The sequence below is a fragment of the Branchiostoma lanceolatum genome, chromosome 3 (assembly GCF_035083965.1).
Source record: "Branchiostoma lanceolatum isolate klBraLanc5 chromosome 3, klBraLanc5.hap2, whole genome shotgun sequence".
Taxonomy (NCBI): Eukaryota; Metazoa; Chordata; class Leptocardii; order Amphioxiformes; family Branchiostomatidae; genus Branchiostoma; species Branchiostoma lanceolatum.
In genome coordinates this window covers 20,165,427-20,182,114 of record NC_089724.1, presented here as the reverse complement: position 1 = coordinate 20,182,114, position 16,688 = coordinate 20,165,427, and the positions used below count along the sequence as shown (strand labels likewise).

General features: G+C 39.8%; 1 protein-coding gene across 2 annotated transcripts; it reads right to left on the bottom strand.

Annotated features, from left to right (window-relative positions):
• Window positions 1–43: 43 nt before the first annotated feature.
• LOC136430927 (protrudin-like) lies at window positions 44–16,527 on the bottom strand. 2 transcript variants are annotated; one of them, XM_066422021.1, is made up of 12 exons: window positions 16,165–16,527; window positions 13,988–14,058; window positions 13,360–13,546; window positions 10,212–10,307; window positions 9,891–9,961; window positions 6,062–6,103; window positions 5,547–5,692; window positions 4,830–4,976; window positions 4,470–4,587; window positions 4,224–4,282; window positions 3,875–3,956; window positions 44–3,636 (listed from the first exon to the last, which is right to left on the bottom strand). In XM_066422021.1, the coding sequence occupies exons 1-12, from the start codon at window positions 16,320–16,322 to the stop codon at window positions 3,527–3,529; spliced, it is 1,287 nt and encodes a 428-aa protein (XP_066278118.1). In that variant the 5' UTR covers window positions 16,323–16,527; the 3' UTR covers window positions 44–3,526. The 2 variants fall into 2 exon arrangements, with proteins under 2 accessions (XP_066278118.1, XP_066278119.1); XM_066422022.1 differs by having other exon boundaries at window positions 4,830–4,949.
• Between the last annotated feature and the right edge of the window lie 161 nt (window positions 16,528–16,688).

Sequence of the window (16,688 nt, the reverse complement as noted above, 5' to 3'; positions counted from 1 at the left end):
AACTATGCATGCAGGCAGGAGTACAAAAAGAATTACCACTGTAAATTCTTAAAAGTACATTTTTATTGCAGTATCATGGCCCATGTACATCTTTGATGCAAACAAGTAAAACATCAAACATCTCTAAAATATCAAAACCAAACTATAAAATATTCAAATAGGCATTTACCAGAAATTTAATATAGTACTGTAATTCAAATTCTAATATATTTTGTGCATGAAAACAAGTAAGAACCAAACTACATCATGTAACATTTAGATTTGGAATTGCTGCCAATAGTCATTACACAAAGTGATTGTACTGCACTCAACAGGTTGATGGCTGGCGCCTTTTGAGGTAATGGGAATGTGATCACTTACAATGTATCACATAGACCTCCATTTTTCTACATCGTGATACCTACATGCAAATGTTTGACAGTTTATAGAGGTGACTTGTGGAGGAAACAACTCAGCCCTATCTTGTGTTTAGGAGAGAGTTTCACAATGCAAAGCTGCTATCTTTGTAATACTTAATACAAGACTTAAAAGAGAGACTCTGATAGACATATCTGCTATGGTCTGCTGTATAAGTACAGGTACATAAGACGGCACATGAACTGTTATAAACATACTGAACTTCTGATTTTCCTTGACAGTCAATTCACCCCTAACAGAAAATGCAAGAAATAGAATGATTCCATCTTTTTCCCTCACACCTGAAGAAAAGGTAAGTCTAAGGGTAAAGGGTAGAAAGTTCAATACATCCAGTAATTCATGGACATCTGTAAAGAGCCAACAGCACAGTACTCCATCAGGTTTATCAGGATGTACACATTTGAATACAACAATGTATAAAGATATATATCATAAATATATACACACACACACATAATATAATTATGCAATTTGTGAGCTGTAAGATTTCAACCACAGGATTTTGCATACAGAATATGTTAAATAGGACAACAGTACTTTTGACTTGTAGCATCAAGGCAACTTGTGCACCAAAGAACTACATGGACATTTGTATTGCATGATTTGCATTTGAGGAGAAGTCTAATAGTATATAATACATAATTATGCAATTTCCTTCTATAGTTTGCATCATTATTACATCAACAGAGACAGTACATGGGTTTTGCCTCCTCCGTTTTGGTCCACAAGTCACAAATTGACCTCTAAAGCTTGGGAGTGATTAGCAGAGTGGAAGGACACACGGAACATTTTTGCAGCATAGTCTTGTTCACTATCACAACTACTGTACTTCAAACTACATTGTGGCAAACAGTCAGCATTGTGAGTTAGGAAGAATAAAATGCGATGATGCCCTAAGGTAAGGGTAGAAATTATTGAGTTTTACCATTAGTGTAACAAACTGATGTTGTACTTGTGTATCTTCACATTTAATCTGAAAGACATACATTATCGACATAGGTCCGTTCCAAAAGACAGAACTAACTCTTTTTAACCAATTTACCCATCCATGGCACTGAAATACAAATAATGGGACATCCCTGAAACCAAAACATCAGTGTGTTGTAAGATTAAAAATTGGAAGTATGAATGTACATGACCACAGCACTGTTTTTTTTCACTGAATATAACAATCATTTGAACACCCAGGTCCTCATGTATACTCCTAAATTCAATCAAGATTTAGGGACTAAGAGAGCACAAAAATGATTATCAAAAGCTTCTATCTATCAGCACATTTGTCATGACTCTTAAGTATATTTCACTAAAAGTAAGGACATCATTTGTGGCAGGCTAATGACTGCAAATCCTTTACAACAGAGATCAGTATTAGCTACCCAACATACATGTATGACTTGTATATTTGTTCACAAAGGCTTAAAAAGACAGCCTTTCCTTAAAAGACATTTTGGATATGGCTTCCATCAGTGACTTTTACATACAATAAAAGATTCTGAAGTTCCCTTAAGTTAAAACAGTCAACTCCTTCATTGCACATTGAAACAATTATCAAAAAACGTTGTGCTCATACCACAGTCATGCTGTTACATTGCAAGTGTGTCATGGTTTTTAAACACGGCATACGCATATTTGTTACCTTAGATAAATGCAACATCTTAAGCTTTGGTACCACAACATACATCAGGCTTACTTCACACATATTGTTACTGCATTGCTTTTTGTTACTGATTAGAGTGTTACAGATACTGCTGTGTAGTAGAGGTTCTTACATACTTGTGAGTTACAATTATGTTATCATTACGCCTCACTAAAGCAAAGAACTACATACATACAAAACAAAAATGTGCATGCATGCATCATGCTAATTTCGAAACAGCTGCTTACTTTAAGTACTCGTACATGTACATGACAAAGTTTGCTCCATCAAAAGGCTTTTAAGTTGTGTGATAAGAAAAAACGATCAACACAAGTATCAGATTCTGAATAAATAGTAGGGGTAGTACACATTACTTGCAAAGACTTATCACTTTTATTTCCTTGATCTTTAAGTGATTTAGTTCATCTTTATCTATAGACTAATCATGAAATCTACTTGTACTTTTACTGGCACATTTTTAGAAACAAGTCAGTGTTATCATCATATAAGTAAACCCATTCCTATCCAAGGTAGGATAAAGCACACATCCTGTGCTTTCTTCTAGTTTAAGACTGATTTGTCATGATATGACATAAAGATGATTTCAATGGTTTGTGTACCTTGGACATGCATGGGTTGAACAGCTATTGATATTTGATTCCATGTGCCTTCAGCTGTAGAAACTGACCCAAAAGGTTTTCAATGAAGAGATCCTGACATTACTGTGGTAACACTTCCCTCAGTCTCTTTACTAACATTTGGTTTCATTTTGTTTGATTTAAAATCCATTTGTCAGCCCAGTCACAAAAGCTATGTGTAAATGTAAGCTAATAACAGAAAGGGTACTTACTTTACAGTAGTCTTAAACCTGCAACATATACCAGAAACTGTATCCCCTCCGAGTTTGGTTACTGTGTTGAGTTTGATTTGGAATTTCTCTTTTTATTTGGCATATTTGCACTATATCTCCAAGTTCAATTAATAATCTTATAATCAGATTCACTTTAAGCAATTTTTCACCTACATTCAACAAATCCTGCATAAATGCTCTTTGGAAAATAACTTGTTTGCTATCTCTAAAAGTACTAGTACCAAACAAACCAAGGAACTTTTGCACCTGTCATATACATATGAGTAAAAGTACTAGGAAATTCCAGGTGAGAGATTCAGTACATGTAAGTAGATGGCAGCAATGCATACTGTATACATTTCTATCATCGTCATGGAGGTTCACAGCCTTTGAAGTTTCTTTATCTTCTGGTCACTAAACTGCTTGTAGCTACTTCCTGGAGTTTTTACATCTTCAACCTCACACAAGCTATGGATGAAAGTTGCCGACAATAAAAATGATCTATAGCTACCAACCTGATGATGAAGCTACACGTATTCACCGATGTATTGATAATAGTTCTGAAAACTGAAAATCACCCGAACAAGTATTACTAAGTGTCTGATAATGTGATAGTACTGGTACTAGAGCACTTGTGCCTCAGACAGTTGAATGGAGTCTTCCTGGCTGACTTTCTTCAGTACGTTGTAGCAGATGTTACACACAACCACAGTTTCTCTGCTTGCTGCTGGAGCTATGGAAGACAACAACATTGTTGACAGTGAGTACTAAATGAATGCCTGTATATGCCTTGTGCGTCTCTGTAGTGAAACTTTGGTTTTGAAGGAAAGTGCTGTGTTTTTGTTGTTGCCATTGACTTTAAATGAAACACTAGCTTCCACCATTTAGAATTCAACAAAGACATTTCTTCACCTTTATATAGAAAGTTATACATAATTATCAAGAACGTTATGTTGAAATTCTGGCCCGACCTGTTGCACCAAACACGGAGCGAGGAACCTTCTCGTGGCAGCAGCGAGAGCAGAAGTGGTTGCCACAGTGACGACAGTATCTCTGCAGGAGCAAAAAAAAACTAGAATAAAGAACAGTTGCCAATATACCTTAACAAGGGAGATTTCACGACTGTGCCCGAGCAAGGAGGTTATATTATCTACTTGGCCTGAGGCATAGCTTTTAAATGCCTTACAGAGCCAAATCTATCCTTACCAGACTTTTATCATCACTGATGAAAAATGACATCAGATATAGGACCACTTCTCTTTCATCTTGGATAATAATCAACCATTCACAACAGTGAGAAATACTGTACAAGTTACCCACCCTTCTCTTGAGGACTGAATGGAACACAGCATTACACAAGGTGCAGTTGGTTGGGAGCGCTGCGGAAGAAGGGACAGAGGGATCATCATCAGAATATTCATGTCAGCACTTTCATACTTTATAAACAAACAAAACCTGTTCATGCATCTAAATTATGTACTTGGTGGAATATACCTCACATGAATCATCCAATGATGTAGAATACACATAGGTGAATGACTGGTATTTGTTTGTTTGCTTCCTAACCTTTGTTCCTATTCCTGAACTCTGCCAGTTTGCTCACGACTCGAGTCTTTAGCTGCCCTGTTCTGGATATGCGCTCTTTTCTCTCCAGGTTCTCATCTGAGCCTGTGTCTTCCTCTGACTGGAGGGAACAAAATCATGACGACCCTTTTAATCATGTCAATCTAACACACTATCATAGCTTTATCACTGCAACAATTCCCATACAGTATAAACATGTTCTTTGACTGTTAAAATGTTTTTTGGTCTATACCAACTTCTCTCATATTACTGGTACATGACATTGTGTATATAAGATGTGCTACTGACAAGGGAGGTGTTTATTCAGTTTCAAAAATGAGATTTAAAACAGGAAAAACAAACCTCAGCATCATAGAAGACACACTTGTCTGGAGCCGGTAAATGTGCCCGATGGAAATCTCCCCCCTCCAGGATCTCTGCCTCCTCCTCACCCTCACTGTCACTGCTCTCCGACAGGGAGCTCTGTAACACCACAAAGTCCCACATGGACTACACACCCAGAGTACACAGTAAGTATCACTGGAGCTCTCATCACACTTCTCCTTACCTCTACATCTTGGAGGAAGTCCCACACCAGCTGCCACCAAAGCACGGAGACCAGGAAGGGTTGAGAGGCTGAAAACCTTAATCCCGGCTACAAGATGACTACAAGTAACTGACTCTAAAAGCAGCACAGTTAATGAAGAACACTCAGGTCTTTTGAATGTGCTACAATTGTAAAAGCCTCATTACAGCAGTGTTGTAATTACAGTCTGCACTGTAAGGAAAAGTTTGATAGAGGATCAAAAGAGAGAGCATCTTAAGCATGTCTTATTCTGTAGATTGGAAAGCAATCTGTCAATACTTTTAACCATTTATTTAGAATTTTGACTCATGCACCAAACTGATATTGGTACATTTGGTGCAAAACTTAAGTCTATAATTATGAATAAATAGAAATAGAATTCATGTCATTGACAACCTGGATGAGCCATGGTACAATCTACATTCATAATTTCATTGCTGTATTTTCTATAATTTTTCTTTAGAAAATTGTAAGATTGTTTTTTCTTTACGTACATCTGCATCTGCCTGGGTTCTTTCAGGAGTAACTTGATGGTTCAGGTATCCGTCCTCCTGCTTTGGGCTCGACTCTTTTCTAACAGGCTCTTCTGTAACTGGTTCCTTACTGCTACTCTTAAGTTCTTCTATATATTGCACAGCAACTAGGGAAACAAAAAGAGTAGATACAAATTATGATCAATAGCAAAGGTAACACAAGTATCTGAGTACCAGTGTGTTCATCCACAAAACTACCTTGGAATTCATGGGGGAAGTAGAGATAATTGCTCGTACATTCAACTTTATTATTTATTGAGAGTCATTGAGTCAAGATAGGCAACGTTTATTTCTACAACAATTGTATCAACTACAAATTATTCTATACTAGTTTACTAATTTAATGTCATTACTCATTAGCTATAGATACATGTGAATATCAGTCTACAAGTCAAAGGGAACAAGCTGTTAAATGAAATACATTATTTGCTTATAGATGATTTCGCAAAACATACTGAACACAATTATTGTGTTACCTTTGTAAAATTCTTCATTTCCTATAAACACACAGCTTACACCTGAAAGGCATAGTAAAAGGTATAATTTCTCAACCGTCACAAAGATTTTACTTGAGGCTTCAAAAATCAAATGTGATGATTTAAGATGATCTTAAGCTCAACTTCATATCTTCATTATACCTTGATTATTCCTTGCAGTCACAAAGATTTTCCAAAGCTAATAGCAAGAGGATACATACCTTGCTGCTTAAAATCAAAACCAACATTTCTATTATCATTCGACATATGTTTTACTTTTAGCGTGAACTGTAAATTTTGTACACGCCTTGTAGCGGTGTGAGGGCTTGCGTGTCTCAATGACCCCAAGAGATATGCCAGCGGGAGTGCATAGCACCCTTAGCACTCCTGGTAGGGTCACCCATGCTGGACAGGTCAAGGGGGAGAGGCCAGACAAAATGTGGACAACCTCTGCCCAGAGGTGAAAGGGGTTGGCGTAGGGTCAACGTCCCTACCTGTAAAAACGCACCAGTTAGCGAAGCACCGATGATGATAAACCAAGATGAACTCGTCATGGGAAAGGAGGGGCCCCCACACAGGAGGTTTATGACGCAGGGCAGTGAAAGCCGAAAGGAAGCTGCAAGGCCGACCCCCCTCCTGACACCCAAGACAACAATTAGAATAGGTGCATGGAATGTTAGAACCATGTACGAGTCAGGAAGAACAGCACAAGTTGCCAAGGAAATGAGGAACTACAGTCTATCTTTACTAGGGCTCAGTGAAACAAGATGGCTGCAGACAGGACAGCTGAGGCTAGCGACGGGAGAGTTGTTACTGTACTCGGGACACACTGAAGAGGGAGCCATACACTCAGAGGGAGTCGCCCTGATGCTGGCCAGGGAAGCACAGAGGGCACTCATAGGCTGGGAACCGGTCAATCCCCGTATCATCACTGCCAAGTTTGCCACCAAGAAAAGCAACATCAACTTACGAGTAATACAATGCTATGCACCCACAAATGATGCTGAGGAAGAGAAGAAAGAAGAGTTCTACCAACAGTTACAGGCAGTATTGGACAAGGGTAGGAACAAGGACATCACCTTGCTCATGGGCGACCTCAACGCTAAGATAGGGTCAGACAACACAGGTCATGAAGAGGTCATGGGAACACATGGGCTAGGTAGGATGAACGAGAATGGGGAAAGATTCACGGATCTGTGCTCTCTTAACCAACTTGTTATAGGAGGTAGCATCTTTATGCACAAGCGCATCCACAAAGCTACATGGAGATCACCCGACCACATTACAGAAAACCAGATAGACCACATGTGCATCAGCCAGAAGTTCCGACGACTGTGGAGTGATGTAAGGGTGATGAGAGGGGCAGATGTGTCTTCAGACCACCACCTCCTGGTGACGTCAGCACGCTTGAGGCTGAAGAAGCATCCCACAACCACCAACCCACGTAAAAGATACAACGTAGGACTGCTTAAGGACAAGGACATACAAAAATCCTTCAAACTCAGTCTGTCCAACAAGTTTGAACCATTGCAAGAACTCTTCAAAGAGGAAGACACAGGTATTGAGGACCAGTGGCAACAGGTCAAGAAGGGGTGGCTGGACACATGTGAAGAGGTTTTGGGGAAGAAGAAAACACATGAGAAAGAGTGGATCTCCTTCAGCACTCTGCAGAAGTTGGATACTAGGAAACAAAAGAAAGCTGTTCTGAACGCAAGCCGGACAAGATCAGAGAAGGTCAAGGCACAGAAAGCTTATACAGCTGTAGATAAGGAGGTCAAAAGGAGCATCAAAAGGGACAAAAGAGACCACATTGAAGATTTGGCCAAGCAGGCAGAGGAAGCAGCAGGGAAGGGAAACCTGAAGGACCTCTACATAACAACAAGGAAGCTGGCGGGCAAATTCCCACAAGTGGACAAGCCGGTAAGGGATAAAGAGGGTAACCTACTCACAACAACAGAAGAGCAGCTGAGAAGATGGGCAGAACACTTCAGTGATCTACTCAACAGACCAGTTCCAGAAACACCTCCAAACATTCCACATGCAGAAGAAGAGCTACCCATTAACACAGGAAAACCCTCCAAGATAGAGATTAAGAAGGCCATAATGTCACTCAGGAACGGGAAGTCAGCAGGACCAGATGACATACCAGCAGAGGCACTCAAAGCAGACCTAGGGAACACAGTCAGCATGTTACACAGTCTGTTCAGTAGGATCTGGGAAGAGGAGCAGGTTCCAGCCGAGTGGAAGCAGGGTATACTGGTCAAACTTCCAAAGAAAGGGGATTTAAGCAACTGCAGTAACTACAGGGGGATTGTACTCTTATCAACAGCGGGGAAAGTTTTTAATAGAATTCTACTAGAAAGAATGAGGGACGCTGTGGATGTCAAGCTGAGAGACGAACAAGCAGGCTTCCGGAAGAGTAGATCCTGTGCCGACCAGATTGCCACCTTACGCATCATAATAGAACAGTCTCTGGAATGGAACTCACCACTATACATTAACTTCATAGACTATGAAAAAGCCTTTGATAGTATAGACAGAGCCACTCTGTGGAAGATACTGCGACACTATGGGATACCGGAAAAGCTCATCTCTCTTATCCAGAACACTTACAGGGACATGAGCTGTAGGGTAACGCATGCGGGGCAGTTAACGGAGAGCTTTGAGGTGAAGACAGGAGTACGTCAGGGCTGCCTACTCTCGCCGCTTCTTTTCCTCCTGGTCATCGACTGGATCATGAAAGAAACTACGGCAGGAAAGAGGAATGGGATTCAGTGGACACTCTGGACACAGCTTGAGGACCTAGATTTTGCCGACGACCTGGCACTCCTCTCACACAACCATATGCAGATGCAGGATAAAACAACTTGTTTAGACACAGTATCGGCGGGTACAGGACTCAAAATCAGTAAAAAGAAGACAGAACTCATGAGGATCAACACGACAAACAGCACACCAGTCATGTTTGGAGGGGAAGAGGTGAAGGAGACAGCATCCTTTGTGTACTTGGGTAGTGTGGTAGATAGGCAAGGGGGCACAGAAAGAGACGTAATAGCCAGGATAGGCAAAGCAAGGGCAGCGTTCATCATGCTAAGGAAGGTCTGGGCCTCTAGAGGGATACGTAGAGCCACCAAACTCCGCATCTTCAACTCCAACATCAAGTCAGTCCTCCTCTATGGTTCCGAGACATGGAGAACAACTAAAGCCACACAGCACAAGATACAGACTTTCATCAACACCTGTCTGAGACGTATCTTCAAGATTAGGTGGTGGGACAGGGTCAGTAACCAGGAGTTGTGGGACAGGGCAGGACAAGAACCAGTTAGTGGCCAGATCCTCAGGAGGAAATGGTCATGGATTGGCCATACCCTTAGGAAACCGAGCTCCAGTGTCACCCAGCAGGCCCTGACATGGAACCCACAGGGCAAAAGGAAGAGGGGGAGGCCTAGAAACAGCTGGAGGAGAGACACGGAGGACGAGATGAAGAGTATCAGCAGTAGCTGGCAGGACTTGAAAAAGAAGGCCCAGCGACGAGTCCAGTGGAGAAGCATCATCGGTGGCCTATGCCCTGGCAGGGGCGAAGGGCCAAAGTAAAGTAAGTAAGTAAATTTTGTACACTACAAAATCCCTTTATCCCAAAAGACAATGTTGGAGGGTGACTTTTCTTGGGATAAAAGAGAAAGAGAGTAGAAAGGTTCTTTCGGAAACACCAATGAACATGGAATACCAGACTGAGTATAAACTGTTAGATCTAATCAATTATAAGCAAAATGTTTTTATGTATTGGAGATGATTGCTGAAAATATAGAAAACATGGAAAAGAACCTACCTACTATCACAGACCATCTGACTGGTAATAAAAAGACTCCTAGAACAGTTCCTAAAGATATGCAGAATATTCTGGAAAGGAACACAAAAGTCATCTTAATTGAACAGAACAAGGAAAGTACTGTGACATACTGAGGCTTACTTCACATACAGATAACACAGTACATTTCTTTTCTTACTGTAAAACACCTTCCTTGTTTCTCCTATTTGGGGAGACCACATGCAATAAAAAAGTCATGGCGAGGTGTATAGGGTTTAATTCACAACTTTGAACTGAAACTATGAAATGTATGATATCATAGAAGTACAAAAGACACCCTACTTGATAGATGTCCCAGCATCCTCCCACACCAGGATGGCCTGCAGGTCATCCAGGTAACATCTCACCTGTGTGGTCCACTGCTGCAGGTGTGAGATACTGGGGGAGACACAGCAAGGGTCACCATCTCTCCATCTTTGTCATGTCTTACAGGCAAGTTAACTGTTCTATATAATTTTAGATGACTGTCATTCTAGAGTCAACACTCCCACTTACAATGTCCATCATGGTAATCAACTATGACTATAACAGCAATCATTATAATATTAGCCTGCCATTCTGCAGCGTGTACCGGTAGTACTGCTACTAATAGTACATGTATGTACTAGTAAACGTCTATCAGACTTAAATTATACATTGTACTAAAGTATACAGTGCCTCAAACAGAGAAACAAAGCAAGAGCTACAGCCATGATAACTGTCCGGCTATGGTGTTCCATACTTCCATTTCATGACACTTCTGTCACAAGTTGACACAAACCAGAAGGGTAATGCCAGACGTCAGTAACTGAACAATATCTCCTTTTACTTCCACTTACAATATCTTGCTCGAAAGGAATTTAAAGTCCTCTGGCATAGCACAAAGCTGCAAACACTGATGCAGGGCCCTGGTGTGTTTAATACAGCATAGGCCAGCATGATGTGCGATGCACCAGTAATGTGCACAAAACCCCATACGCTGACACACTTAAATTACTCCTGGCGGGTCAACATACATAACTATGTCTTATAACTCACTGTAAGTCTACTCATAATCATTATTATACCATTCATACCATATACTACAGTACTGCAAAATTCTGTGAAAACTTTTACTTTACTCTCCCTCACGTTTGTCAAACCTGATACACTTTGTTTTTACTTTGTCATCTTTATCAAACATCCAAAAGTTCATAACAGATGCTTTCATTAAGACTAATAAGAGTAAGCAACAAATTTGATTGCCATATGCATATATGGTACATCATGTACCATTTATATTTTTACGGTAATATATTACAGTATGGGACAAGGTAATGTTAAAATGGCCATAAGTCTTCTTGTTATATTGTAATGGCAATGGTCAGATCAATTAAGATTCTTCATTTTCACTTCTTTTTCTTTGACTTTGGAATTGATTTTGCCATTCTTTGACATTTGTATCGTTTTTCAATATTTTTTTGGCAATTTACAGTATATATTTGATCACTTTGCAGCTGCTTTGTATGATTTACAGTATAGTGGAAAATGTTTTTATTTTGTAAACGGACGAAAATTGCGCGTGGATGCCATCCATATAATCAAATCAACATGGCCTAACCAATATGTAGTGTCCCAAGATTGGTACAGCTTAAGGAGGTACATCTTTCCTTGTGGATGGACATTTTTTTCACATCATCTAATCCCACCAGCCATGCTCTACTGGGCTTACTACATTGATCCCATCTAAATGGGTTTTTGGTATCATCTCCCTTCCCTTAAAGGTCAAGCGATGTTGGGAGCGGGCCATGTTCCGCCAGAGCAGGCAAATGCTTTTAGAGACATGAAATGAGCCTGCGATTCATTATCAGTATCAAAGGGATCTGTCCCAGAACAATCAGTACAGCTCTGACGTCACAATGTAACAGTTACTTCATCCTCTAAGGAAACACACATCATTTACAGCAATCAACATTCTTTCAGATGCAGGTATCTTCTGATCTACCTTCAAATGATAGGCAAAAAAATTAAAAATTAACAACTAAGATTTTTAGTATGTATTAAGGTCAAATCAGATTTCTACCTTGTACACTCCCCAGTTAGAGTGGTGTTGGCACATACGAGGTGGTGACAGGCAGCAAAGTGTGCCATTATTACCAAGTAATTGCTATTTATTCCCCTCAAACAGGTTTGAAAAGCCAGGGGATGCATTATTCATGCTTGGGCAATAACCTGATGGATAGACACTGGCAAATTCTAATGCTCCACGTTTTATCTCCAGAACCAGAACAAGGTCGGTTTTAATACAAATACAGTAGTTCATGTACAGATTGTTATCAGTCTGAAATTTGCCTTCATTCTTGCCAGAGCTATCATAAAAGTGCAATGCTTGAAATTGCTTCTATGCAAAAATCTAAGGATGTTGTTGACAGGTGTAACAACAATTTGCATGTTTCTTTTTCTCTTTAAAATCTAACCCCATGTACCTATAAGGTTGTACATTTGCCACTTCCCTTTTAATTTGTATTCTAAGTATGAGTCAACCTTGAATCATATAAAACCCTCCATCTTATAATGATATGGCTATGTTCATGTACATCTACACATTCCTGTCAATCAAACCTGCCATCTGTTCTAGATCTACAACCTGAATACAAGCACCATCACAAGTCTCCAGGGGGAACTGCTGATGCCTTCCATGTAACCCAGTTTTCCATACAGAAGGAGAGGCTTGTGCAGTAAAAATCAATAACACACAACCCTGTCATGTGCCCAAGAACATCTGCTTATGTATGAGTACTAGGTAGTTTGACCCTTTCTCTTAAAAATGCATACAGGATGGTGACATGTTATCAATATTGCAGGTTTGTAGCTATACATATAGCCATATACAAATTCCAATGTCTGTCTTGAGACAAAAGCACTTAAATCTGACTATAAAATCTGACTCTGAGAACAGCAAAAAAGAAAATAATAAACGCTAACTGATAATGATATACATGACTGTATAGTCTGCTGCATCAAGTATACTGTTCTTCTAAACTGTTTGAAAAAAGTCTTTGATTGAATATGGATATATATCAGAGATACATCATGATATATGTATTTGCATGTATTTGCTATTATCTATAGATAGACCAGCTTATAAAACAAAAGTAATAGACATTTACACATATTCTTTTGGACTAAACATTATTTACAAAACAACGTTATCAATCGATATGAGTGTATTTTGACAACCACAACAGCTAGAGAGAACTGTGTGCAATACAAACACAACTTTGCTAATAAAAACATACTGAACAAGGTGTTGTGGATCTGTAGTACATCCGTCCCCTGATATCTAATTCTGCAGCTGTGTGCTAGATACATGTACTTACAACAGTTTGAACTCTGCTATGGTGTTGTGGATCTATAGTACATCTGTATTCCCCCTGATATCTAATTCTGCAGATGTGTGCTACATACTTACAACTGTTTGAACTCCGCTATGGTGTTGTGGATCTGTAGTACATCCGTCCCCTGACCCTGTACCCCCTCCTGGCTGGACACTCCCACACCTGGCTTCAGCTTGGAGCGGAACCCACGGGCGGAACTCTGCAGCATGCCCAGACCTAACATCCCTCCCAGAACAAGCAGCGCTAACAGAAACAGTGTGTCTGGAAATACAATAAACACAACAGTCAACTTTGTATAACAACAGCTCTGGTAATAGCTGATGTGAAAACAGAATGCTGTCTAGAGCATAATAGGCAAAAGAGCTTGATAGATGAGAGGAACTTTCATTACTGATTGATTCCTTAAACTTAAAGTTTTATTGGATTTTAATCGCTGATAGCTATAGTCAGGTATGAGGAAGTAAGACTAAGAGGTTCTCAATTTGAAATATTCAAATTTGTTAATAACAATAATAACAATTTAATAAATATCTCTCCTCCACAATCACATACTTCACTTTCAGTACTGTTAGCAGATTATATGACATGCATTGTGACCTTTCTTTTCTGATGTTCACACTGAGAGATAAAGAATGTACAGATAAGATATAATTCATACTGCATTATATATGCTATTAAAGGATAGAAATGAAAAATCCACACCTGATGTTGCTAGGTAACAGAAGACTACACTGACCAACCAGCAGCCGACAGACAACCATGGTCTCTTCCATCTGAAGGTCAAAGTTCAGTTACCAACAATGAATCATCTCACCACAATATAACAAAGGGTCACATCACTAATCTCAACAGCTGTCACATTAGTATGTAGTTCCAGTGGTCACATATAAATTATAAGTGTGCCAGCTTTAGCTTTCAATAAATCTATTAGCAGTAACAGTCTATAGCTAATACATGTAATATAGAAAAAGATGGAATAATATCTAAATGTGAGATGAAAGTATTTCATAAAGAACTGTAATGTAGTCTGCTGTCTGTCTTCTTCAGCTGAGCACTAGAAAGCAATGGGCATGAAAAATTAATTCTTTGGTAGCTATTAAATTAGATTCACTCCCCAAGCTCATGTTACAGCTGGCTTTTTTGATAGTCATCAGTCAAGTCAGTTTGGCTATTTCATCATTGCTGTTTGCAAGTCATTGCATAGTTATGCCATTACATCATGATAAATACACTATGGTTACGATGTATCAATACAACAAATGCATACAAATTTACTATCATCATATTGATAGCATCTGTGCAAACACTGTTTGATACACCACAAATTTTCCTTCAGGTACTGAATTACTGATTTTCTGGTCTTCCAATGTTGCCTATACTACTACTATTGGCAACACTCATGGTTTAACTTTGAAAGGGATTTTTGTTTAAGAAATCAGTCCACTCTTGGAAAATGTTATCATTTTACTGCCATTGCACTTGAAACATTCGACATCATCATACGGCCATTGCACTTGAAATATTTGACAACTTTCAATGACAATTGCACAAACGTTTCAGAATGAGGAAAATATGCCTCTATTGCTAGCGCAGGCTTATTAGCATATCATTATCATGACCTCCTAAGCGTCGCCGAAGCTGGTTTCTCTTTACACACAGAGAGGAACTGGCACGGCCCCCGCTGAAGCGGTACAGACCAGGGTTGGGATGCGGTCTGGGTTGGTTCCATGAAAAACCGACCTATGAGTATGACGCTTATTTCCTCTTTAGACCGGTAACAATAAGCAACACAGGTCGGTTAAAGTGAATCAGTTCAGTTAAGCGTGGCAAGTCTAAAGCGGGCCCAAATCTGACCGTGGCAATTAGGTGTGACACGCCCCCTTGTTGAAGCAGACTGCAGACACATATAATGCATCATTTGTACATACAAGTCACCTGACATATGAATGGGGGCCTTTATAATATTACTGCAAACAGTTTGTTCAGGTGTGCATATTCCCTGCATATCAGTCTAGACTATATATGTACCTTTTAGTTTTACATATATTTCCTTTTAGCTTTACAGCAGCAAAAAAAAGCATTCATAGGTACATATATATTCCTTTAACTGAACTTATTCCAGAATATGTTATAAACTATCAGAATATGTTATAAACTATCAAGCCCGGAGGGTCGTGTGGCGCAAGGGCAGATCGTTCGGCTCAGAACCAAGAGGTCCCGAGTTCGAATCCAGTCATGTCACCGATCTTGTGCCATTGGGAAAGGCACTTTACTGTTTACACGACTTTTCTCACTCCACCCAGGTGTAAATGGGTACCTGACTTCGGTTGGGGAAGGTCGTATTGAGGTCACCTGGTGGCGCCGAATGGCAGCCGCCCAGACCCTTGCGACAGTTCCACAAAATGCAGGTGTGGATAAAATATTGTATATGTATATGTTGTGTATTATGTGAAACCTGCATCAATTCAGCGCTAGAAAGGCTGCCATTGCGGGTAATTTCTGACCAATAAAAACCATTCTTAAATGTTTCTATTTGATGTTTGGTGGAAATTTTGGTAATTAATTTCACACCAAATATGGATCAGACTGTGTTATCATTACAAAACGCCAGTGAAATGCTACTACTACTAGCCATTATTATGATTACGGTTTACAACTGTGTTTATTAAGAAAAAAGCAAACAAAATCAATGATACATAAGGGAGGATTGATATGTAATCTTTAGAGACTATGGAATAGACATGTTGTGAGGCGAAATCAGCATCATTTTGTAAACAAATCGTTTTAAAGGCAATCGTTTATGCAACGTAAACCATTTACATAACCAAAATTTCCCAGGATCATATCTCTAAAAGAAAAGCAGTTTTCAGCGAAAATACCTTGCTATAGACGCTCCGATTTCCCAGCACCATCTAACGGGCTCGGCGAACTGCTGCAACCGCCGAATGTTTTGCATCAGTGCGCCAAGGTCGCACTTCTCTATGTCATCTTCTTTCTTCCGATAGCGGTGGTTCATCTTCCGAGCCGCCGGCTGCATTGCGCCACCTCCGTAATTCCTGGGGAGAAATCCTGCAGGACTTCACTTCAATGGAATGTCCCCAAGGTCCTCCATGGATCAGATTACATAGTTACTGGTTAAAACGTTCATGTTTTGATATAAACCCCAAAAATGTCCGTAAATAAAATTGTCAATATGCCCCCGACACCATGTTGGAATGTTGCATGTTGGGACAGTAAATTAGAATGTTCCATTTACCACAGGGGTGTGACAGGATAGACACGCCCACAGGATTTTACCATTATTGAGGGGATCTACGGAAAATTCGTTCGTCATAATTGTGGCACTAACTCTGCTACTGATAGAACTATGAATATACACCAATGGTTTTAAACCAGATATTTA

Excerpts from the sequence above, each read along its gene's own strand:
- LOC136430927 (XM_066422021.1), bottom strand. The coding sequence starts at position 16,322 with ATGCAGCCGGCGGCTCGGAAGATGAACCACCGCTATCGGAAGAAAGAA. Across the intron at positions 10,308-13,359 it reads ATAGCGGAGTTCAAACAGTT|TATCTCACACCTGCAGCAGT; the intron begins GTAAGTATGTAG and ends TGTCTCCCCCAG. Across the intron at positions 9,962-10,211 it reads GATGCTGGGACATCTATCAA|AATATTCTGCATATCTTTAG; the intron begins GTAGGGTGTCTT and ends GTTCCTTTCCAG.